We start from the raw sequence: 24856 nt of genomic DNA on the forward strand, positions 1-24856 counted from the left end.
CTAGCCAGAAATTCAAAAAGTTTCCATCTATTAAATGACAGCAATAGCAAAACAAAAACACAGATATTATGACAATTCACAATTTGTATATCTTCTCCAAAAATGGGACATTATTGTACTATGCTGAGTGGAATAGGTTAAACAAATCTGGGATCACAAAAGAGGAGGTAATTGTATATACTCTGCCATCCCCTTAATTTTATAATACATTTCTAACCTCTCTAATATTTACCCTGTTAAAATAAAGTTATAGCCCATAAATCATACTAAATTCCTTCTTTTGTTACATAATTTCTATAACATTCCCCATAAATCTTACTCTAAATTGTATGAATTTTAGGAAGCGAAACTAATGTATGGAATGTTGTTCTCCATTAAATCATTTGTGAGTAAAATATCTCCGCTGGATCCAAAAGAAGGATTTCTGTATTATAAAACTAGCAAGTATACGTTACATTATTTTGAAACTCCTTCGGGATTGAAATTTGTGTTGAACACTGATAATGCTACGCATAACGCTAGAGAGTTATTGCAACAGTTGTACAAAGAAGTAAGTCACCATTGAGCATTGTATTTATTTTATTAATCAATGTTAAAATAAAAGTAGTTCCATTACATGGCAAAAATTTGTAAAGATGTAAATTTAATACAATTCTTATAAAATTATTTGATAAGTATTCTTAATTTTGTACAGTGGTTTTATAAAATGATTGTGCATAAAATTGTTCAAGTAATTTTGATTACAGGTTTACTTGGAGTATGTTGTAAAGAATCCTCTTTGCCAATTAAATGAACCTATACAAAGTGAACTGTTTAAATTAAAAGTTGATGAATTATTTAAGAAATCTCCTCTATTTTTAAGTAGATCAATATAACTTGCTATTATATCGAGATGTAATATATTTAAATACATGCATGATTTATAAAGTCGTTCAACCTTCTATTTTTAATTCCGTTATGCATTCGTCGTCAAATACTTACCAAATTATGCTTAAAAATTATTCTTAAAGTCTAAAGAAATATACAACTTATATTACATTCTGTTATATTTATGAATTTACATCCATTGTAAAATAAACAATAGTTTAAACGATACAATTTTGTTGTACAATAAACTGTGAAATTCATACAAAATGTACAGACACCAAAAATTTGGAAAAAACCGACATTGGACATTGTAAAAGTATTACATATTTTTTGTAAAGTCGTATACGTTAGTTACGTCGTCAACATATTGAAATTGCACTGTTCTTTGTATCAACGAAATGTACCCTTTTGAAATTCATATATATTTAAATGATTAGTTAAAATAGATAAAAATATTGGTAAAAATGCCTATACTTAAAAATCTGACTATGTTAAATTTGCGTTTTTTTAAACCTTGTACCACATACTAATTATCCTAGGCACACTTTCAGAATATGCCTTACTTAGCTAAAACATTTATTATTGTTTATAATATAAAGTTTCTTTCTTTCGTTTTTTTTTATACACATATAAGCTTTTCATAAAATTTTTCTCGTTCGGACGTATGATATCAACTTCTCCAAATATATAACGAAGTCATTACTTACAAACAATAAACGTATATATTAAGATCATAATTTTACAAAATATTTACACGTATGTAAGTTTTGATGAACTTAATCCGAAAAGATGAAACGTAAAATTATTAACACCTTGTTTTTCCATAGCGAGTTTCGTCATGACCTTCAGTGACTTATGCGTAAAATTATGTGAATATACGGGCAAGAAAAATAAACGAAAGCTTTTGACATGCATAGTAAAAGCACCTGAAATTATTCTATGTAAATCACTGGGGATAAGAATAAATAAATATATTACCTAATTAAAGGTAGTTAACTATCGTACCTTCTCTTATAATAACGTTAAATTCATCTAAAACATTTTAACATTCATTATCAAGGCATGTTCGCTGCCTTTTAGCGACGTTTATCTACGTATATTTTTTTCCATACATCGAGGGACAACATTTAAAAAATTTGCTCATTTACAAAGATTCTTATGATGCTTTACATCTGGAAATATGATCGACGAATTGACAAGTGTATCATGCATAGAAAATGATAATAGTTATTTGATCTAAAATGCAACTTTATAAAGCGTTTATGAGGTTATGGTTATGTATGTAATTGTTTCACGATTACTCTAATTTTTATGGCGTGAAAATGTCAGCTATCCGCGGAACTTCACCTAATCGTAAAATTGAAAAATTCTAAACAAATTCAATACTTTACATTTGTAAACATTGCGTCTTATATACGAGAACGTAACTCTTGCGTACAACAATGTAAATCCTTGCCGAAACGAAGCATTGGCACAAAATCAAGATCTTTCGCGTTGAACTCATTGCGATCTTTTATAGCAAACTTGAGGCCCTTAAGTATATGTATATAAATATATACACGTATGAACATTACATATTTATACACACGTGTGTTTAAAACACATGAATATACATTCACTTCCATGTACTTCGCCGAACGAAGTATCTCCATTACATTCATAGTATGTTTATACACGGTGCATAAATACCAGTAAGTTCAGCGTTTTTCACGCCCATGGTGTACACTTAAATACATATATACACATATATGTAAATACGCATTTACATGTCTCGTATTTAAAGGACGCATGTATATTATTACATAAATACTCAGTCTTTTTTTATTTTCTTAAGAGCTTGAATCTTCATCTGCATTAATAGTACTGCATCCGTCATTAGAAGGTGTCATGAAACGAGCGTTATTATTTTGTGCTCCTGCTGGAAACGGCTCTTCTATTACCGACAGTCGTTTCTCGCGATCAGTGGATGCCGTAGAGCTATGGAAGAAGACGTTCCTCAAAGTGGCGACGTTAACCCGTTCTCGTGAGACGTTATCCTCTGTCGATGAGTCAGCCTTTGACTCACCATTACAATTTCTGTAAAAATAAATCACGTTCGCATACAAATATCGTTATCGCCTCATTTTTTAACCCACTGCCTTATCATATACACAACGTACATGATAAATAATTAAATACTTGCAAGACAATAGGTTAGGTTAATTCAACTAAATCTTTTCATACTTCGCAGTCTTCTGAACTTCCGTTTCTGGTTCCGATTCCTTATTGCGCTTACGTCTTCCGGTGTTCCGGTTGTTCACTCCACACGTGCTGACAACCCCCTCCTGATCAGCCTCGATGAAACTAACGTGATCATCGAACCTGACGCGTTCAGAACCTCCGTCTTCTCCGCAGACAGTCCAATTACTTGAATCGCTGCACTGACGGTCTAAGGTCGGTTTGCGACGAGCTCTTTTTGCTAAACCAGGCGCCACCTCCTCGAGCGAGCTCAAAGATGTAGCTTGTCCAGCAGAATCCATGTGACCGCCAGCGACGGAATTTGTTGCCTGCTCTCCTTCCGTACTTCTTCCGCCGCTGATTGAACTGCCGTCCATCTAAACATCATCGTTCAATTTAGTCATTAAATGTGGCCATAAGTTGGCTTAATAAATGTTTTGACAACCCATGAAGGTTGTATTACCTTGAAATTGAGAACAGAGCCTGCCAAAGCTCTCGTGGAAGCTGCGCCATCGTCCAAAGCAATAGACGCGTTTACAGACTTCTCTGATAAACTGGTCGCAGCAGACGCAGTTTCGCTGCACAAGCTAAATCGTTGGGTAGACGTCACGTCCGCTTGAACTTCCAACCTGATTAAAAATGTGATCTCTTAATAATCTCGTACACGGTATACAAAGTTTCCAGACTGCCGTAAAAAATCAAATTCCACAAATGACATTCCATTGTTCAATTTTCAACCTTTGTCTCGCTAACATTCTACACGCCCTTTTTGCATTATTTGATATGCTTTTGTACAGGCCGAAAAAATTTAATTGCGGTGTGTAGCTCCATTGTTGAAACCGTGACAATGTAACAGAGCAAACGATTTTTCAACGCCATTGAAAACTGCACCTAAGGCAACGAATAAATTGCAGGAAGTTCTGAAGGGTTGGTACTACTTCCACAGTATTGGTAGAGAGCCTTCAAAGAAATCAGTCTGGAAACTTTTTCAACATACTTATACTTCGGCTGGATTTATTATACTTTACCTCCTGCCTCCCGGAAGGACTATACTTCCCGCGATACTGGTACCAGCAAGGGCTACGTTACTGGCACTCTCACGATCATTCTCCCCACCCAGTTTCTCCAACTGACTTCCGCTACCCAACGAAAGCGAAGCCTCTCCTATCGAAGGATTACCGCCACGGTGACTCGCCACATCTATCGATGCTGCGTCTACAATACGGATTACGCTTTTAATTACATTTACAATATTATTCGACCTATGCACGCAAGGTTGGAGACACCAGTGGATAAAGCTGTCGTGTAACTTCTTTTTCTATACGAAGTATCATTATCTCCAATGAAAATGTAACATTGGTATACAAAAGTTTGAATAGAAGTAAATCAGCGTCGCTCCAGATGAACGTATGACGTGACACATTTATCCACTGGGGTTTTCATTTATGAATATGATACTGAACATTTGGAACACTATTCTACCTCCACCGTTGCGCGCACCCAATGAACCCATTAATTCGTTTTCGTCGTCGAAGTCAACTCGAACTTCCGTGCCATTTGTGGAGACACCACAGCCTCCATTTCGACAAAGGGAAACGGGGACCACGCCGTACACGTAGAACAGCAAAATGGGTACGCCAATACCCACGGCTAATCCTGCTAATATCGGGGACACCAAGATCTGAAAACAATTACGAACAATTAGATTTATCTGTGTTCCGCTGGAAACATCGTTAAATAAATATCCGTTAACGAGCAACGAAAATTCGACGAAGGCATCACAATCAAACTTTCGACCTTAGTTGATCCATTGTTGTGTTAGCTCTATAGTGCAAGTTTCCGAGTGCTGCACGAATTACGATTGCGCATATTCTTTCGCGAAGTACCCGAGTAAAAAAGCTCGGTAATTAATGAAACGTTTCCGGACGGACATTGTAACACGCGCTTAATTTGTACACCCGCTAATACGGGGAAAGTGCAATTAACGAATCGAAGTGACAGAATATAGTTCGATTTTAATTGCAGGCACGCCTCGCGTTTGCTCCAGTTTCGCAAATGAGTATTAGGAATTTTCGTTCTTAATAATCGGGGGAAATCGAACTCTTTGTAACTGGTTTTTTAGGACAGGGACGAGATTTTTCAATTTTTTTATTTCGGGACGTTTGGATCTCAGAATTTGGGATTTTAGGAGTTTGAGGATTTGATACTTTGCACGTCTTACAAATTTTAGGTCCTTGAGGAAATTTTACGTCCTTGAGACTAGATTTTAGGACTTTGAAGAAATTTGAGACTGAAGTATTTTATAAAAAATTACAATTTTAAGTCCCTGAAGATTTAAAATCCTTGAAATCATCTGTATACTATTTTCATTTTTCAAATTTCGCTCTGTATATTTTCGAACGTGAAGCCTCTTCTAAAGCAAACATTTTCCCATCTACCCCAGATGAAGGATCAAAGAACAAAAAAGTCAGAAAATAAACATTGAAAACTGTTGAAATTCCAGAATGAAAAAAGAATCTCTGGGATAATATGCACGGTCAACTAATTTTTCTATTATAACAACGAAGGTCGTAAAGGTAGTGCTCAAAGCGGAGGTCATCTCGATAAAATAAAAATACATGTGATCGGATGGTGTAACGTGTGACGACGATCCGATGTGGAGATTACTGACGCATGTCGATCTGTTTTCTAGATTTCCATCGAGCGTGGAAAGGAGTAGTGTGGGGCATCGGAACAGGAGGCAGAGAAAGTGCATGGTGAGCAGAAGGTGCGGGAGGTGAGGAAGGAAGGATATTGATCGACGGGTAGGAGTGCGCGCATGGGAGATCCTCTCTGTCCCACCCTGCGGCCTGCATCCACCTAGGTGGCTGACGATGGAACGTGCATCGTGTCAGTCGGTACTTTAACATCCACACTGCTCTACCAGGAGAAGTCCGGCGTGCCGAGATCCGGTGAAGTTTGGTGCTCTGCGCCAAGGGTGTGTCGTGTAGTGGCGAAACTCCGATGAGAGGACGCGGTACAACGCCGGCCCGAATATTCGAGGACCGGTCGGCGTAACAGGAAGAGGAAGGGCACGACGAATCCATTCATTGCTGGTGACTTCACCTCGACTACGTATGTGCGCTCGTACGTGGACGGTCGAATAGGCGCGTTTCTGCCCTGTTATCGTTCACGGGAGCGTACATGTGGCTTTATTGGCATTGATTGGGGGAGTGGACACGCACGACACACGTCACAAGCTCTTTTTCTCCTCTCCTATTTTCCCCCCTTTTGCGGCAACAACATCGCCAGAATCGAGTAAGGAACCATGGCGAACTGGGGGGACTGGGAAGACACCGACTGGGAGTGGGAAGACACCGAAGATTGCTCCTGCGAAGAGGAGCAGAAGCAAATTATCTCGGAGCCGGAGATTGACAAGGAGTGGCTAGGAGATATCCTACGGGAGTTTCACAAAGAACCGGTTAGTTGCAATAATAACGCTTTAATGAGTGTTTGTAGCTTGAGAAATTAACTGGTAATGCACGCAGGTGACGATAACCGAGTGTAACGTGAGCCCCGGATGTATGAGTAACGAAAGCGCGCTCAGCGCGATCATTCGGGTTAAAGTCAAGTACACGTTGGACGACACGAACTCTGCCCAAGATCTCTCCTTGATCGTGAAAGAACTGCCGAAGGATGCGTTCAGCCGTTTCTTCGTTATCGAGGGTCAGTTCGATCTGCGGGAGATTAAATTTTACACGCGGGTAAGCCATCGATTTAACGCTCGCCGGCTCTCCAAGGTAGAATAACGAGGTAACTCTGATTTTGTCTATTCGTCAGGTGATGCCCGACTTGAAGGAGTTCCAGAAGAAACAATTAGCGACTCAAGGGGATACGTCGAACGAGGAGATCGTACTGTCGGTTCCGGTGTGTTACCACGCGCATTATACACCGGCGGAAGACACCGACGACAGCCCCACCACGCCAGACTCGATTCTAGTGCTGCACGATCTCCGCGATTCCGCTTTCCGGAACGTTAAGTTCCGAGAAGGACTGACGTACGATCAAACCAAGGTCGCGTTAGATGCCATAGCGCGCATACACGCGCACTCTTTAGCGATGAAAGTCGTGGAGGAGCAGCATTTGTCCGAACGTTACCCATTCCTCTTCCAAACAGCGAAGGCGACGGATTCGTATCAACAACTGGTAGAGCGTGGCTTACCGCAGCTTGCTAAGTTCTTGAAAAGCACGCCGGGTCTGGAAGCGATATTAGAAGCTTTACTGGTCCTAAGACCTAAAACTAAACACATAATATCCGCGCTGTTAGCACCGGAGGGGCCGTTGGCGCTGATCACGCACACAGATTTCTGGTGCAATAATCTACTCTTCAAGGAAGGACCGAACGGTCTCGAATGCTGTATACTCGACTGGCAAATGGTCACCTACAGTAGACCGACCAACGATATCGCTCTGTTGTTAGTGAGCTCGTTGCCTACGGAATTGCGCCGAAAACACACGGATACCTTCCTCGACATCTACTGGAACGCGTTAACCAACACGTGTTCTCGCCTCGGCGTCGATATTCCAAAGGATCTGGGGTACACGAGGGAAGACTTGAACAAGGATTACAGGCGATCGCAACTACTCGCGCTTCTACTTTGCATCGGATCGGTAGACGTTGCTCTGGGAGATCCTGAAACTGAACAACGGCTGATCGACGTGTTAAAGGATCTTCACAATGAAGGTGTACTTACGGACGAGACTGTGATTGCCACCAGCGAAAATAACCCTTAGTCAACGTTATTACCGCCCATGATAGTGCTACAGCGAATTAATATTTCTACGCGAGATGCAAAACAAAGTTATGGGACTGATTGGTCGCTGTCAGCCATAAATTTGCGATCAACGTGATCTCATCTCGAGGAAAAGGCTTGTGTCGATAATGATGTAATTGCGGGTAGTTAAAGAAATCGAAGTCACATTGAGATTATCATTAAATTGACAGGAATAGAATTGATGGATAGATCGTTTTGTTTGGAAACATTTAAACGTTTTTGCCACATACGTACATACATACACATGCGCGCATACAAGTACACGTACATTTTAAAGTTTAAGTCGAACGAAATATTGTATGGAATTTTAAAATTAAACATGACTAAAATGCAAAAGAACTATTAATAGCACGTGCCGCCAAATAAATTATCTTAAATCATACTGTTCGTCTGAACCAATTAAATATAACACTTAGATGGTTGAACTCTGTTTCTCTGACTACATTTCTTCCCGCAATTATTGTAACGGCTATAAGATCGACATTCCGTTATCGCTGATTTACGTATGCAATAATTATATTATTCTCTTTCTTTGTACAAACTATATAAATAAAATATACTTTGATGTTGTCATGAACTTGCAAAACTTGCTGATATTTGCGAACGTAAGTTTCTCCTTTCCATAAATAATATTTCGACTCTCCTTTGTTTCAATGTTTTAATATCGCATTCTGCAATGGTCAAGCTGACTCTATCTTTATCTAATTGTGTCACGCTATATAAAAAGCTATGATACAGCGATAAAACTAATAATATAGATTAAAACAAAAATTCTAGAAATATAAAAATGTTTCGACTTACGGATGCAGTTACTCCTCCTACAACGAAGGCATTCCTCTTGTGCTTGTTGGCTTTTTCGTACCTCGTGTACAGTTCTTTTCCCACCCACACTGGTATTCCTGGACAAAGCGTAAATTTCTTTTTATCAAAAGTATAGTTAGAAGTAAGCATTTAATTGACTATTAAGAATACAAGGACAACTATTTGTGCTTTACAAACTAATACTATTTATGTTACAAATGTATGTTATTCTAATTTAATGTCTCTATTTATATTACTGTTTATGTTACGTATACAATACTATTTATGTTACGCCAATATTATTTATACTTTACAAACCTATAATCATAGCAGGTACAGCTATACCAGCAGCAAGGCCAATTCCAACAGGGGCTCCGACTAAAGTTCCAAGCTGCCACAGTATCTTCTTTTTTCTGGACCACGGCTTTTTACCCCAAAACGTGCAGCCAGAAGGGCTGTAAACATAAAGAACCATAAAATGAAAGATATGCAAACAGTGCAACTTCGTAAAAACATCCGATAGAAAATAACAATACCTTAAGTAATGAAGATCAGTGATTTCTTTCATGCACAACCAACAGAATTCAGCACCGCACACAGAACAATTCATGTGATTGCAACTACCGTCGTCCATTTTAACTATAAGAACCTGACAGCTCGGGCATGGTTTAATATCGTCTCCTGTAAAAACAATTTATGTGAAATGTGTGAAAGTGGTTCGGAAGTATTCGATGCGAGTAGATACATACTGTGCTGTGAATCGCTTTGACTAAAACTTAGAGAAGAACTACGTTCATAGTACTGAGTACGTTGTGCTCTAGCTGCATCGCATGTTTGATTAGGATGCCATCGTGCTTTACAGTGGTAACAGAAATAAAAATCACATCCTGGTCGCTCGCAACGTAATTTCGGACATGAAGCACAACCACTAGCAATAACTGCAAAACTACAATCTGGTGCAGGACACCATCTAGCATCAGGCTCTACGGCAAGAACTCTTCGTACCATAAAATCTTCATATTTTTCCAACTGCGTTTGATCGTTTAAAATCATTCGAATGTCTGCATGTAAACAGATTTCACACATAAATATAGAATCGATAGTAGAGATCGTATTTTCTATTCGAAAAACCTACCGTTCGGATGTAATGGCTCTGAACATTCAGGACATGCTATGTTAACTCTAGATTCTGAAATTTCAACCTTCAGATATTGTTGAAAACAGTCATAGCAACTACGATGATGACATGACTGAACCACAGGAAAAAATTCCACAGGTAGTTCAGCCAAGCATAAAGGACATTCCATTAAACCATTTTCATTGCTCTGAAATAACATACGATTTATTGTATTTAGTTATCAATTCATGAATTTAATATTTAAGTGGAATAATCTCTGAAGTTTCATTTTTCAGTTATGATATATACCTTTCCGGCAGAAGAAAGTACAGAGCCTTTACTGGAAGCACGTTGTAGATCTATGTTCTGAAACTGAAAATGGCTCGAACCATTACTTACTCTGGCTTCTCCTTTCTCAACATCTATAATTCGACTGCCAGCTGGTTCTTTAGCTAAAAAAGAAATAATAAATGTTCAGAAAACAAGTAATTTTTATTTATATTCTTTATCTCGTTAGAATGTATGCATTACTTTTAGCATTCCTATTGCTGGAACTAGGTGTCCTCACAATTCGACGTCCAATAAGTGGACTTGAGTATAATAACCGACGTAAAGAAAATCTTGGTAATATTCTCCGTGGTCGAGGAGCTGTACCACTGCAGCCTCCTGAACTGCTATCATTTTCTTTGAACATTGTGAGTGGTATTATGGGTCACTACAGTTTCATTATTTTTCTCGCAAAATTAGGATGACTCAATCTGTGTTAAATAACAAAAACAAGATTAAATAAATAAATACTAAGAATATTAAAGTTGTATATAATTCATATCCAATCATTAAATGTATAAAGTAAAATTATAAACATTGGATCTGTTTTGAGCTCCTTTTCAGGTCTTCATTATAAATACTAAGTATATAAGTTATGGGATAATATAATAGAATAATTAATATAAATTAAAGTGTGTTGCTTTACAGTTTAATAATTGGATATTATACTGAAATTTAACATTCTTATTATGAATAATAAACCAATCAGCATTCAATTTTCATGTGCAATGGATGTATAAATAAATATATTTAAAATGTTTTATGTATCATTTTTGAGAACATAATTCTATGAATCGCAGTAAAAATATTTTATGTCATATATTTACTTTAGAGATCAAATCAAAGGTGCAATAACCTTGACTCAAGATGTGGACTTACTCTCATGTTTACATTACTATGTCAAAGAGGATTGAAAAACTTAGGATAGAAAACATGTCATCTGGTAAAAAAGTGAACTGAAAAAAAGTACTGACTCAGGAATTTAAATATTAATATTTCATGACTTATTATTGTGTACTGCTCGCGTATTAATAAGGTGTGTAAACCAACTATAGTGTTTGATAGTTTTAGAATTCTGTATTAAAATATAAATACTAAACGTACGGTTTACAGACGATTATATTTTACGTCATTGAGGCACGTGTAGTGTTACACGTATATAATTATATCGATCGTGTTAAATACAAAGTACAGGTTAATATAGCTGCAATATCTTGAACCGTGTGTTCACACGTAAATAATTTAATAATAATAGAAATTTTATAATACGACAATTAAATCGTTGTATTTCACCATATGAAATTTCGTAGCATATGCATATCACTTTTTCAACGCGTTACTTACGTTCACCAATTTATACGTTCTATAAAAATATCGATACTCTGGGTCAGATTCATATCATATTCAATTTTGTCTATATACGTACATTTTCTACTTTCACTAAAAAGGAATTATGCAGTCCATCAAGACAGTTGTCATCAATTACGATTTCTCCGCGTTCATGAGACGCATAAGTAATCGGTATTTCGAAATCTTTAATATGTAACATAAAACATATAAGCACAAGTGTAATACAAAACAATTTATACGCTTCTGCAATAATTGATGAAATAACATTTGAGTGCACGATTACATTTATTTTCTGAATGACTAGATCTAAATGCGTGAGTTATATCCGATTCGTAATAGTACTCAGAAGAATAACATGTTATTCAGAATAGTACAAAACATTCGACGAATACCTGTATCTAATTAAAATTTGGTAAACAAACTCGCTATGAAATGCAGAAAAAGTTTTTTAATACAAATTTCGACATTAACATATATACTTCATATTCGATAATTCATTGAAAGTGCAAATGCCACAGTTTCAGTTCCACCAACGTGACGTTCACTCACAAAAAAAAGCGTAAAACTGGACGTTCTTTTTTCAAGGATACACTCAATGATAGTGATGAGAAACGTAAATTTAGTAAGGTATAGAAAATAATCGCCATTTGTAATGGACTTAAATATATACATATATATGTATATATATGTTGTGTATATATATACATGCATTGCACAAAATATGTGTGCAATATATAGATTTTATTGCAATCGATTATGTTTTTACTTAAAATTCTTATAAAATTAGAATCTGTATATAATTGTATTAAAGTAACAAAATGAACGTTTCAATTGAATACTGAGAAACCTTACGTATAGATGACTAGCGTTAACATAGGTGTGTTAAAAGTCCATGAACAAACATCAAGGAAACAGTATCCGAATGATGCGTAACGTACCTCCTTCCTATTAACCAATACTTTCAAACTTATTACACCTTCAATTACTAATAATAGTTTCACTATTATGGTCACTACTGGTACGTTGTATTACCGATAAGTTTCACTTATTTTGTTGGTTAAGGAAGTTCACTTGACACAACAGCTGACGGCTTCCGACTAAAGACTCATGATGACTATATATTAGATGAGTAACACAGTGATTCAAATGCAAAGGTGCATACAGCGCCCTCATACTGAAATCTCGGACCTATAAATCTGTGGTGAATATATTTAAAATATTGTAATATGACACCGTTCAAATTAAAATATAATTCGCTATAGAAATATATTAGTTATAATCTAATGGGTAAATATAATTAATAAAACTGAAAATCCTGTAAAAAATTATTATTTTTGTATCGCGTTTAATTGTTAAACATGGCTTACAAATATTAATTTATAGTATGCGTTTATAACAAAGTAAAAGATCATAATAACAAGCTTGGTAAATTTATTTTTAATTTTTGAACAATATGTACTTATAGTCTTTTATCCAGAGTGATTCTTATCTAATGTATATGGAAACAGACTGTTCAATTTTTATAAATTTCCTTTTACAAAAGTACAAATATATAAAATCTTAATAAATCAATGGCAGAATGTATTTGCTTTTGTATATATATTTTTAATTAAATGATTTTGAAAGACTGTAAATTTTAGAAAACATATAGTTGATATATCAAAATTTGAATCTGTGTGGAAATTATATTTATATGTTCCTTAAAATAGTTAAGTAGTTTAAAGAAAAATTGCTAAGACAAACATTAAATTGTAATGTAAGCGTCATCAATATTTTGGAAACCTTACAAAAGAAATTAAACTAAGTTGAACACTTTTAACGACATATAACATAAGGAAGTTGAGGATAAGGACAAAGGTAGTATTTTAAAACGACTGTTAAGATTAGAAAATGATTATCAATGTTTTGAAAAAATTGTGGTTCATCGTACTAATGACCGCTCTATGTACAGAAATGTTTTATTCTTAAATTATGCACAAATTGCAATCAATACAAATGTATCTGAAACAAGCAAGTTGGGGGATATCTCAGTTTTTTGGCTGCCATATGAATATTCAGATAAAATGGCAGCTATTTTGTTAGGTGTCAATGTGTTGCATCAACCGCCATGCGTTTTTGCAAAATCCATAAGACACGTCCGATTAGTTGTTGTCATATCCGGAAGAAGAGGCAACTGTTTTAAATTGACAGATAATTTTTCATATTCACTGATAATCAATTTAAAACAGCTAGCCGTATCTATTTTATAGCTTAGTATAGTAAAGCTAGTTTATTTTTTCAGACATCCACATTTCGACTAAGTAGTATTATAGTAATAAAGGTATGCGCTAAGTCTGCACTTCAGCTAGATATCATAAAACATGTATCATTCCTTCTCTGGCACATCATACATTGGTATTACTAAGTATACGTTTACTTTCTTTTTAAATCATGCGAAACAATGCAAAAACGAACGTCATATCAAATTCTAAAGTTTGATATAGTATGCTTAGACTGTAATAAAAAAAAAAAAGACTAAATTACGTGAAAAGTGAACCCGGAAATAAAAACCGACGTCTTGTGCACATCCATTTGTGTTCTTTCACAATCAAATAAGTCATTTTAGCATTCATTATGGTATTATTAATCAACACTCAGCATTGAAACATAAAAATCTAGTGTCATTAAATAACTCTACTAATAATCGTAAACCAAAAAAAAAAAAAAAAAAAAAACTCAATCTTGTGAAGTAAATAGAAGGAACATCATTGGGAACGCCTTTTAACCAAGATTTCATGCAGCTGCCGCCTACCATTGTTATATCTAACAATGGAAATCCACTTTTTTGTCTTGCATCACATTACGCTTCATCCTAGTTCTGTCGCGAAATAAATATATCAAATATATTCACTTGGCTTTCTTTCATTTTCTTTCTAACATCGATATAAAAATAACACAAAACACGTACTCTTTTTGCAACGTATATCAATATCGTAAAATCGTAACAAACGCGTCAACAATTTCTTGCTGCAAACACTGCATTATTAAAAAAAATAAAAATTAACATTGAATTGATTACATTTTGTATCTCCGTACGTATTGTGTTATTTTTCCATGAACGTAGCGACATATCTAGGAGAAAGATGTTCGAATTGATAATTGACGTACGAGCCACGAATATCCAGCCTATTATTGGATCATTTCACGAATGATTAAGAAGTACTTTACAGTACATCCGAATTACTGTCACACAAGTTGGGAGCTCGGTATAAAAATGAGGCACAGTTTCACAATCAGGGGATTCTTTTTTCTTTTTACCAGATGCTTCTACTATCTCCCAATGAATGTATCCATATATCAAACATGATAGCATAATTACTATCATTAAACTAAACCATGCATGGATATTAATATGTGTCCTTAAATGTGTTTAAGGAGAATGACGATTTCTTAAACAACTGTCGTATTCTTATCGGTAGCAAACAGTCTTAACAACGAGCGTAGACTAAATCATGTCGCGTTCCATAATCGTGTAGTCCTTGCGTAGGTATGCGTCATGTTATGTGCCGGGTGTTAATAGCTCTCATCAGGTGTAGTGTTATATGTAAGTAGCAGCTGTCGACCATACAGGTTATTTAGCCACTGGTACCATTAACCAGAGCTTCCTTAGGCTTATTGCTCTGTTGCATACGAGGATGACGAGGCCGTGGTTCTCTTTGGCCTTTAGGCCCTTGGGAACTGTTGTTAGTAGTAGAAACGTCATTTGCTGGTGTTCCTTCTTTACTAGTTACAGTTGATTGGTCGCCTGGGCCGGCATTACTGCCTAAACCAAAGCACAGATTAACTTTAAGCATTTCTACATGAATCTTTCTTCAGGAATTACTTATATAACCTTCGCACGGCGGACTGCGTGGAGTTATAATCAAATTTGTACTATAAGTTTAGTTGTACGTGTGGTAGATTGACACTGAGTCCGTCGTTCGTAGGTTATGTTCATATAATAAATTTTAGCAAAACCGATCGTCCCAAAGAGCTATAGCTGCTTTGTGTAGTTACCTTTTTGATTATTCGTTGGTGTAACGCTACGTTGTCGAGAACGCCGAAGCCGTCTTCGCCTTATACCTTTAGGTCCTCCTTCCACACTTGATACCGACTCTATGCATATACAAACCATTGTGACCATCTTTTCATATAATATAATAAAGCATGACTGGCAGTTAAAATGATAACGAGTTTAAAGCTACACTGCATTCGTTAGTAACGTGCATTAGTAGTTGTCATTGATATTGTTAGTGTTAGATGGTCACAAGTGTTTGCTTCACAATCCATGCGAACTTCAAAAGCACTTTAGTTTACTATTCTATCGTCTTTAGGACAGAACGGTAGTGCTGTTATGAAGTATTATTTACAAAAAATATGTTACTACCTCTATCGATGCTTGAAACATCTTGGCTGTCGAGAACTGTGTCTTCGTCATCGGTTGTTCGGCGACGTTCGTCTCTACGATCTCTACGTTGAGTTGGAGGACGACCTTGTCTACCACCCATATACCCTGAATTGCCTGCACCTTGATGGCCACCTCTTGGCGGTAGATCTCTTACTCGATCTTCACTTCCGTCTAAGGTGTCTCGGCGTAACCCTGTAAAATAAAGGAAATCTATAACGAATACGAAATTAAAAGAAATATAACACCATTGAACACAAAACAGCTTAATGCAAAACAAACGTAACGATGAAAGATTAGTATCCTTACTTGCAGTTGATGATGGTCAATGTAGCATCTAACACGCTAGTAATGATGCTTCCCGTTATAACAATTAAGGGTATTAATTAGGAGTGAACAGGCATCTTTGGAAATAAGTTCAGTAGCGTTTTAATTTCTTCATCTAACGTTAAATATTTATATTTGTACAAATTTGTGTGAATCAAAATAAAAGATGTGTAACACCAAAAAATACGCAATGCAATCATTACGACTTAATATTTTATAAATTAATTAATCAGATTAATATGAAATACTTTACAAGACAAATTTTATTACAAAACGTATATAAGTACAATTTTAATAAAAATAATAACATAATTATTTCTTATTTATCAACTTGCAAACAACCTGCATTGTGAAAACAATACTTAATTTTGTTAGTGTTTAAAAGGAAATTAATTCTAATTACATTCAATGTGTTATTTAGTAAGATGGAAACGAGAAGTTCAAACTTGTTATACAAGTTATGTATTATAAATTTATCATGAAATGTTTGTTATTTTGTAAAAAATAATTATTCTTAAGATATAGGAGGTGATTCGACAATTCGCACACAAAATAAAATTATATATTTAGTTTTTAAATAATCAGTAAATCAGATGTATCACACACCATAAATTATTTAGCTACTACATGCATTTCCATTGAACACGTACATGCAAATGCATATGGTTGCGGTTATCTTCTATAACGTTATAATTCCATATTTTACGTAATAACGTTTTACAAATGCGAATTGTTAACGTATCTATAGATATTAGGACGACATCAAGTAATTATGACAAAACACAATGAATTACGAGTAACGATGTACAGATAAAAAACTAAATAGCTGAAACGGTTTGATAACAAGTATAGTTTCAAATTTATATATTCCAACAATGAAAATATACTAACAACTATAAAGAAATATTGACGATAGCCAAATTTGACTTCAACAGATTAAATTACTGTTTTTAACATAACCAATACTCATGAATAAATTATAATAATAAAAAATAATATATACTTTATTTGTATACTTTTCGGTCAATATATTCTTGTTCGTATTAATACATTTACAAATGTTGAAACTTTCAGTTTTTGGAAATCATAAAGAAACTTGTGAATATATTATTTGAAGAGTATTTGAAAAAATGAATTACAGTAAAAACTCGTTTATCCGAACCCATATTGTTAACATTCCTGATTTATTTAATACAACCGATTAAAAGAAAATACCTTATTGAAAATATTAATTAAATTTAAAGAAAAACTTTAAAGTGATATTTCTCGCTGTAGAGTTACACATATATTTTATTTCATCACTTAACTGTTAGGTGTAAAAAAGTATTTAAATACATACAATTTCTCTACAGGTTACTAAAAGTATACAATTTATTGTATAACAAAGATCGAATAAATGGTATATTATAGTAAGTTACATATTCTACAAAAGGGATTGCATTTCATTTAAGCGTTTCATATATTAGAAAGATGATAATCGGAGTATCAGATAATCCAGATCAAACGTCGCTTAATCAAATCCGAATAAATGAGTTTCTACTATAAACCTTGTATTATAATAATAATCCTAGCCCTGATTTAACTTCAACAATTTATCAAATGTTACTTTGCGACAAGACGCCCTCTGTCTTTAAAATCTCTGGGTTCTCTACTGTCTCTGGTGTTGGGTCCACCGCTTCTGCCATTACGTTTTTGTGTGTTCTCTACATTGTTGATATAGTCAGTAATAGTATTACCGGCATTGTGTCTGGTGGAAGGCCTACCCCTGCCACGTCCACGAGATTGACCACCACGGCCTCCACGACCTCCACCACCTTCCTCTGGGCCGGTAATCATTCCTCGTCTTGTTGGAGGAAAATTGGGCATTGGTCCTGTTGTTGAACCGTGCATGCTTCTTAGTTGTTGGTCAATTTCTAATTTTTCTTGCCGTAACTGTTCTACTTCCTTTAAAAGAAATAATAACAAACAATAAATAAAACTTATTCGGACTATAAAATATAACCACACGTGTTCTTTCGGTTTTACTATAGTTACCTTTAGGTGTGCCAAATGGTACTCTAGTAACATTTTGGCACTAGCAATACTTTCAACAGTACCAACAAACACAAAGGGCACCTGACCCTCTTCTCTAGGGATTGTTGGTTGAGGTTCGTTGTCTCCTTCTATTTTTACTCGCACCTGAAATTTAAAATTACATATCATGTTTATTTAATTGTCACTTATTCAATGTAGTAACTTCTTTTAATTAGAATCTTTCTAATTATTAGTCATGAACCTACTCAAATAATAGAAGCAAGAATAATATGATACTTACCACACCACTTTTATCAACTATTTCTTGTATTACACGACCATTCTTTCCAATTACTTTGCCTACCAGAACACGCGGTACTTGTATAGATTCTTCACTATATTCGAGCATAGATCGAGCCTTTTTAACAGCTTCGTGTGTCTGTAATTGAAAAATCATGTATTATTTGGTATTTTAAGAGTGGTTGATTAAAAATAGTTTAATTACGATTATTTCACCTCTCCATATATTTTGAAGGTGCACGAATTTTCTTCTAATTCTATATTCGTAATTCCATCAACTTTCCTAGCTTGCTGAATATTTGCGCCATGAGCACCAATTGCTAAACCCATCAAGTCTTCCCGAACATTAAATTCATCTGTGTATCTAAAAAAATATTGTTCTTTCTTAATTTTTTATCTTTTGATAAACGTAAGATTCACTTTTCTGCTGAAATAATGCAAGATTTACAATATATATGTATAAATTATTTTGATATATAACGATGAAGTATTATAGTTTTGTTATTTATATTGACTATTCGCCTAATGTTAACTGCTAATACTAAAACATATTATACCAAAAACATAAGTTTTGATTATTTATGAACACTTTTTATGTATCCTAATAATACAAAACATGAAATTTCGTATTTTTATTAACATAAAATTTGGATCTTTCTCAGTAACATGCAATATCACTTTGAATTACAGTATGATTGTAAAGAATGTAACGTATATCGATAAAATTTAAATTCTTGTCAGTGGCTTGCATTTTGGCAGATGAAAATAAGAGAAAAATGTCATATTATGTAACATGAAATGCACATAACACATATTACAAATTACAATAAAGAAATTACACATTGCAAACAAATTTGTAAGCTTAGTTTGAGATGGAGGACATTTGTTCTAATTCATGTTTGATTAACCTCGTTAACAAATTTCATATTAAACGAAAATTAAAATTTGATGAAATTTTAATGTGCAATACATATTTCAATTTGTAATTACATACAGTACACACTTATGCACACTTACACAAGCTATTGCTGCCGATATATCAAGTTTGATACACTAACAAATAAATATCAAAAGTATACATACAATTTATATTAAAAAATAAGCTTATGTCGTACGTATTACAGAAGAAACATTTAAGACTTAATATAGTTAAAGGAAAATGAAATTATAAATGTATAAAACATGCAAATATATTGCTATTAAAACAGAACAATTATTATATCATGATCTTGATTGTTAAACTAAAATAAGCTAATGAAATTTTTTCCCTTTCCAATAATTAATATATTCGTATATATTTTATTTAACCCCCCCCAAATTACACTAGTAAAAGCAATTGGAAAGTATGTGACGATAAATTTCTAATACCTATAATGATAGCTACAAAATATTGCAGTATAAAATGATAATAAAAATGATTCTGAATTTATATACTAAAAAAAAAAAGAATGGATAAAATTAATTTTAATATAACCAGAAACACACTTGTTGCATTTCGTTCTAAGTATAATATTCTATTATAATTATTGATTAAATAGGGTATAAATACTTCAGATGTTTTTACAAAGGTATACAAACAAAAATAAGCAATATCAAAAAATTAAGAATATCATAATAACCTAAAGAAAATTACATATTATTTAAATTTGCAGATAATTACAATGTATTACATTTTCAATAAATCTTGTTGAAACTTTGTAAATAAACTATGTACATTTAAGACATGTGAGATAGAGCCACCAGTTATTTAATGTTTTTATGCAAGGCACTTAATATATCAGTGTTTCTCAAACATTGGCAGGCTGGAATATAATAATTTTTTATATGGAATAAATAAATAAACTTAAAACTCTACTCAAACACATCAATGTATGAAAAAAAAGAGAAGAAAAAAAAAGGAAGAAACTGATCACAGCTACACGTTTATGTTTGTTCACTATTTTATCAATCATTTAAAATTGTACTACAAAACACATAATAAACGGAAAAGAATAAATAAATTTTGTATGTCAGTGTATTTAAAGCATTTGAGTTTCAGTGAATAATCTACATAACGCCGAAGCATGCACATTTATAGTGTAGTTTCGTTTCTGATTTGGGAAATGCAGCTGTGTAATTTGTCATACAATAAGCTAAACTTAAGTCTAAACCACGCTGCTGTGATCTCACCTTGAATTTGTTTTCACTCCTGCCTCAAAGTCTGAGACACGCTGATATATAAAGTTTGAAGATCTAAATTTGCTGAAATGAGAAAGAAACTCTGGTGTAACTCAGTGGAAATTCATGTACAAGATAACCCTATCCCGTGTCCCTGCCATTCTGTCTGTTTGCTCCTTGCAAATAAATTTATAAGCCTTCATTTTAAATCCACTTCCCAAAGTATTTATGTGAAATAAATAATTTATAGTAATTCTTTTACCCATAAAATAAATATTAAATTATTATTTAGTGTGTTGTAAAAAGTAATTGCTGTAACATTGCATGTTCCATAATATATGTATTATTGTAATTTGTTTAATCTAAAAATAAAACATAATGCTCTATAGTCAATTTCGCCTCTTTCTATGTTAATTGTTTCATTGTAAACATACCTGTACGAAAATGAATTAGTGTCCAGCATTATCATTAGAAAATTTATCCCCAATTTCTACTGAACTACTAAAATTTGATAAACATTATTATCTACATAATAAAAATGATACAAACCCGTTATTTGAACGTTTGGAAAAGTGTGTAATGTTAATCTAAAAATATGCTTATATTAAAAAAAAAATAGTTATCGAGTTCAAAAAAACAATATGGTAACTTTAAACAGATTTTAAATCTAAGCAATTGCATGTATAAGTAGCTGAAACAAAATGACATTGTTTATTGCAGAAACATGTAAAGCATCTAAAACTACAAAGATATATGTGAATTTTTATGATTATTAATGTACAAGCATTTTGCTTAATAAATTGTATTTTGAACGAGTTCAAGTAATCATGTAAAGAATAATCAAAAATTTTTTTAGAAGAATAATTTATTTTAATGAAGATTCATAAAATGTACTGAAATATGCAAATACATGCATGTTGAATCTATATGAGAATTGAATTATTAATAGAAGCCATTTATTATAGCCAGTTACCTATAAATAGATAATTATATTTATTGTAAAATTGACTCCAGTAAAATACTGTTTAAACTTTTCTATTTCTAGCGAGTACAGCAATTTCTGTACTTTAGAGAAACTTAATATATTATCACTTATATATAGATGTTATTATAATTAAAAAACTGAAAAGAAAATTAATAAAAAACAATAAATAAAGTTAGTTTCAATTTTAATACGAAAAAGGTATGTTATTAGTGAGTATAATTCATCGTTTTATTTATAGCTGATGACCGCGATCAGCGAATAATAGAAATTGTAGCATATTTCTATATAATGAATATTATAAGTAAACAAAAGAATATGTCAATAAAAAGTGACATTCACTAAAGACAGATGAAAGAATACAATATGTGCAGATGTATTACTATATGCACATCGTGCTCTTGTGATTGGCAAAAGTATGAGAAGATGATATCTGACACACAAAATTGTGTATGTATTTTAAAACTGCTATATGTAAAATTGATTAAATATTGTATATACAATCACAACTGTAACATGTGGAAATGAAAACATTTGTAGTGTGACTACATGACATTCATGAAAATTATATGATGTTGAAGCAAACATATTAATTACTGATTGGAAATCTTGTGAATTTTTTCTGCCAGTAAATGCAAACCACAGACAGGATGGTAACCAGGACAGTATATGGATAGGGGCAGGTATTAAGTATCACAAGATTTTTTGTTAATTGCAACACCAAATCTAATAGTTTACTTACCCCCCGATTGTTTGAAGTTTAGTGGATTCTAGTTGACGCGCTGCTTCTTCTGTTCTTTTTAAAAGCAACACCTGTAACATACATAAAATATTGTACAATATATAATAGTATATAAGCTGAAAATGTGTACGTTTCGACCGGCGAGAAATGTTTGATAATTGTACGTTAATGTACTACATTAAAGGAAAAGCGGAACTTAATTAGAATTAATTTTATGACCCCACCTTTTGCGATAAGTTTCTAAAGTGCATTTCTTGGAGCATGCTACTGTGACGATGTAAATTTTCGTGACGGGAGATGGCCAGCAATACTCCTCGTTCAGGCACATATCGGCACACTGCCGCCCCTATCGCTTTTTGAAATTCCTTATGTGCATTTTCCATTTTGGCACTGTAAACATTAAAATGATTTATAATGAAAGGCATATATCTATCAAAATTTCTTCATTTGTTTAAAGAACCATTTCAATATTTCAATACATACAACTCTCTTAGATCTTCAGGTACTTCAATTTCGATCTTGTAAAACGTATTTTTATCAATAGGGGGATTTGAATTTTTTGCCCTTAGTCGCTCACTAGCTACAATTTCAGTATAAGCGCACTCCCACCCCGAATATTCAACTACTTGAAAACCTCCTTTACTCATCTGAAACAATAATTTTAGTATTGAAATATTTGTATATAAAGTTGATAAAAATGGATTATTTAAATTTTTTATTTATTGAAATCACACTTAATAATGTCTGATACAAAATTTATGCGACAATAAATAATGTTATAAATATCAAATTTGATAAAAACGACATATCTTCATTTTGATAAATAATATCAGGAAACGTTAACAGTTATAATCTAACCTTAATGACCGCTTTCCACCATCCCCATGCTTCATGCTCATTGGACCTAGAAAATACCTCAATCTCCTGGTTCTCCTGAAATTCAGATTTTTGACCATCTTTTGGAGGTAGACGTACTTGAGCAAATGGAAATTTTGATTCTGGTTGCCAGCTAAAAAGAATGCAAAATATTTGTTATTAAATATATATAAACATGTTGCATAATATTATAAAATCTTCTATATAAAGCTACAACGCAAACATTATAATAAATTTTGTCCATTAGGTACATGTTATATATAAAACATGTGAAAAATTAGATTGAAAATATATATAAAAATATGTTTTTGTAAACAAATTTAAATATACTATGATTATAATGTTCGTTGCATTAATATTGCTATCTATAATCAAATTGTTAAATCCTCTATTGAACCTTATTTATACACTATACCATATAATTAAATATAGTATAGCATCAAAGTTATAAATAAAAAGACAAATGTTGCTTCAATATTTATTCCATATACTAAATCTTATCAATATCGTTATCTACTAAGATTTATATAAAATTTATTTTAACTAACAAAGCAACTGATAAAGCTAACAGCTTATAAAAATCAGTTGCATTAAGCTTCGAAGATGACTCATAACATTTAAAAATGTTTAAAGAATTATTTATCGTTGATACACAAAAATAAATACGAAAACTGAAAGTACTAAACAATGACACTAAATAATATGCATAACAAATGCATATTTTTCGAATTTATCGTTTCAGCTATTGAAAATATTAGTTTCCATGTAGCTGATAAAAATAGTATATTTCTAGTGCACCAGAAATTACACTGTTTTACCACAGAGCATCAAGGTACACCTCTAAATGTATCATAGTCTAAAATGATTTAGCAAGCTGAAGAAGAAACTTACTCATTTTCAAAAGTTACCAGAACCTCGTCCTCAAAGACATCGGCGACAAAGGCCTGAAAAAAACGAAACATAAAGCGTGTAAAGTCACTCGTTCAGGGATGAAAAGTGTAGCGAGTGGCGTAAGACAATCAGACATAATATCGTGATGCTTTCGAGGTACCCGCTGGAGCAATGTTTCTATAATTTCGATATCAAGTAAATACGTTTCCGCGGAACGGGAAAACGTTGAGGCGAATCGCAACATCAAAAGCTAACGAAAATCACGCCCTGTCAAACGAGACATGGCGTCGGAGGAAGCCGCGTTACCTCGCGAACATTTGAGAGCCGCGCTTTCGCGAAGTACGGACGTCTGTTTTGTGAGATTAGAACCGCGCCACGGGCCGTGAGTTGGTCTATCCACGGCCTCGATCTTCCGCCCTGTTTTTTCTATACTTTTCACAGAACGAACCTTATAATATGCTCCGTTTTCGCCGCATACTTCGACTGTGAGATCCTCCATCTTGCTTTTGTGTGACGGCTCGCCTCCTTTGCAGCAGGCATGCTGGCGAGCGGGCAGCTGCACGAGTTCGAGGCTACAAATTCGTTCGAGGTTCACCAATCGCGCAACTCTTTTCCATGACGCAGCGTCTTTATTGGAGGGGCTCATACAGTG

At 33.8% G+C, this 24856-nt stretch overlaps 4 protein-coding genes across 11 annotated transcripts; 2 read left to right on the forward strand and 2 right to left on the reverse strand.

The window, feature by feature from the left end:
- Positions 1–930, forward strand: Bet5 (blocked early in transport 5). Its single transcript, XM_003705290.3, has 3 exons — positions 1–167; positions 341–550; positions 747–930. The coding sequence occupies exons 1-3, from the start codon at positions 69–71 to the stop codon at positions 873–875; spliced, it is 438 nt and encodes a 145-aa protein (XP_003705338.1). The 5' UTR covers positions 1–68; the 3' UTR covers positions 876–930.
- On the reverse strand, positions 562–12613 carry LOC100880464 (E3 ubiquitin-protein ligase RNF19A). The gene is made up of 13 exons (XM_003705296.3): positions 12432–12613; positions 10348–10574; positions 10126–10268; positions 9835–10024; positions 9449–9760; positions 9236–9380; positions 9018–9154; positions 8700–8797; positions 4567–4765; positions 4113–4299; positions 3548–3713; positions 3091–3461; positions 562–2943 (listed from the first exon to the last, which is right to left on the reverse strand). Exons 2-13 carry the CDS (start codon positions 10508–10510, stop codon positions 2697–2699), a joined length of 2358 nt encoding a protein of 785 aa, XP_003705344.2. The 5' UTR covers positions 10511–10574; positions 12432–12613; the 3' UTR covers positions 562–2696.
- On the forward strand, positions 5816–8484 carry LOC100879683 (putative oxidoreductase dhs-27). Its single transcript, XM_003705289.3, has 3 exons — positions 5816–6544; positions 6612–6827; positions 6904–8484. Exons 1-3 carry the CDS (start codon positions 6392–6394, stop codon positions 7855–7857), a joined length of 1323 nt encoding a protein of 440 aa, XP_003705337.1. The 5' UTR covers positions 5816–6391; the 3' UTR covers positions 7858–8484.
- Positions 12614–13433: 820 nt separating the features above from the next.
- Positions 13434–24812, reverse strand: Fmr1 (synaptic functional regulator FMR1). 8 transcript variants are annotated; one of them, XM_076539193.1, is made up of 14 exons: positions 24653–24812; positions 24205–24257; positions 23353–23446; positions 22921–23084; positions 22662–22827; positions 22438–22508; positions 20726–20797; positions 18773–18920; positions 18558–18695; positions 18278–18421; positions 17980–18187; positions 15899–16111; positions 15529–15627; positions 13434–15295 (listed from the first exon to the last, which is right to left on the reverse strand). In XM_076539193.1, the coding sequence occupies exons 1-14, from the start codon at positions 24701–24703 to the stop codon at positions 15108–15110; spliced, it is 1809 nt and encodes a 602-aa protein (XP_076395308.1). In that variant the 5' UTR covers positions 24704–24812; the 3' UTR covers positions 13434–15107. The 8 variants fall into 8 exon arrangements, with proteins under 8 accessions (XP_076395308.1, XP_012145398.1, XP_003705336.1 ...); XM_012290008.2 differs by having other exon boundaries at positions 23296–23446; XM_076539194.1 differs by having other exon boundaries at positions 15124–15291; positions 23296–23446.
- Between the last annotated feature and the right edge of the window lie 44 nt (positions 24813–24856).

This window comes from Megachile rotundata, chromosome 13 (assembly GCF_050947335.1).
Source record: "Megachile rotundata isolate GNS110a chromosome 13, iyMegRotu1, whole genome shotgun sequence".
NCBI lineage: Eukaryota > Metazoa > Arthropoda > Insecta > Hymenoptera > Megachilidae > Megachile > Megachile rotundata.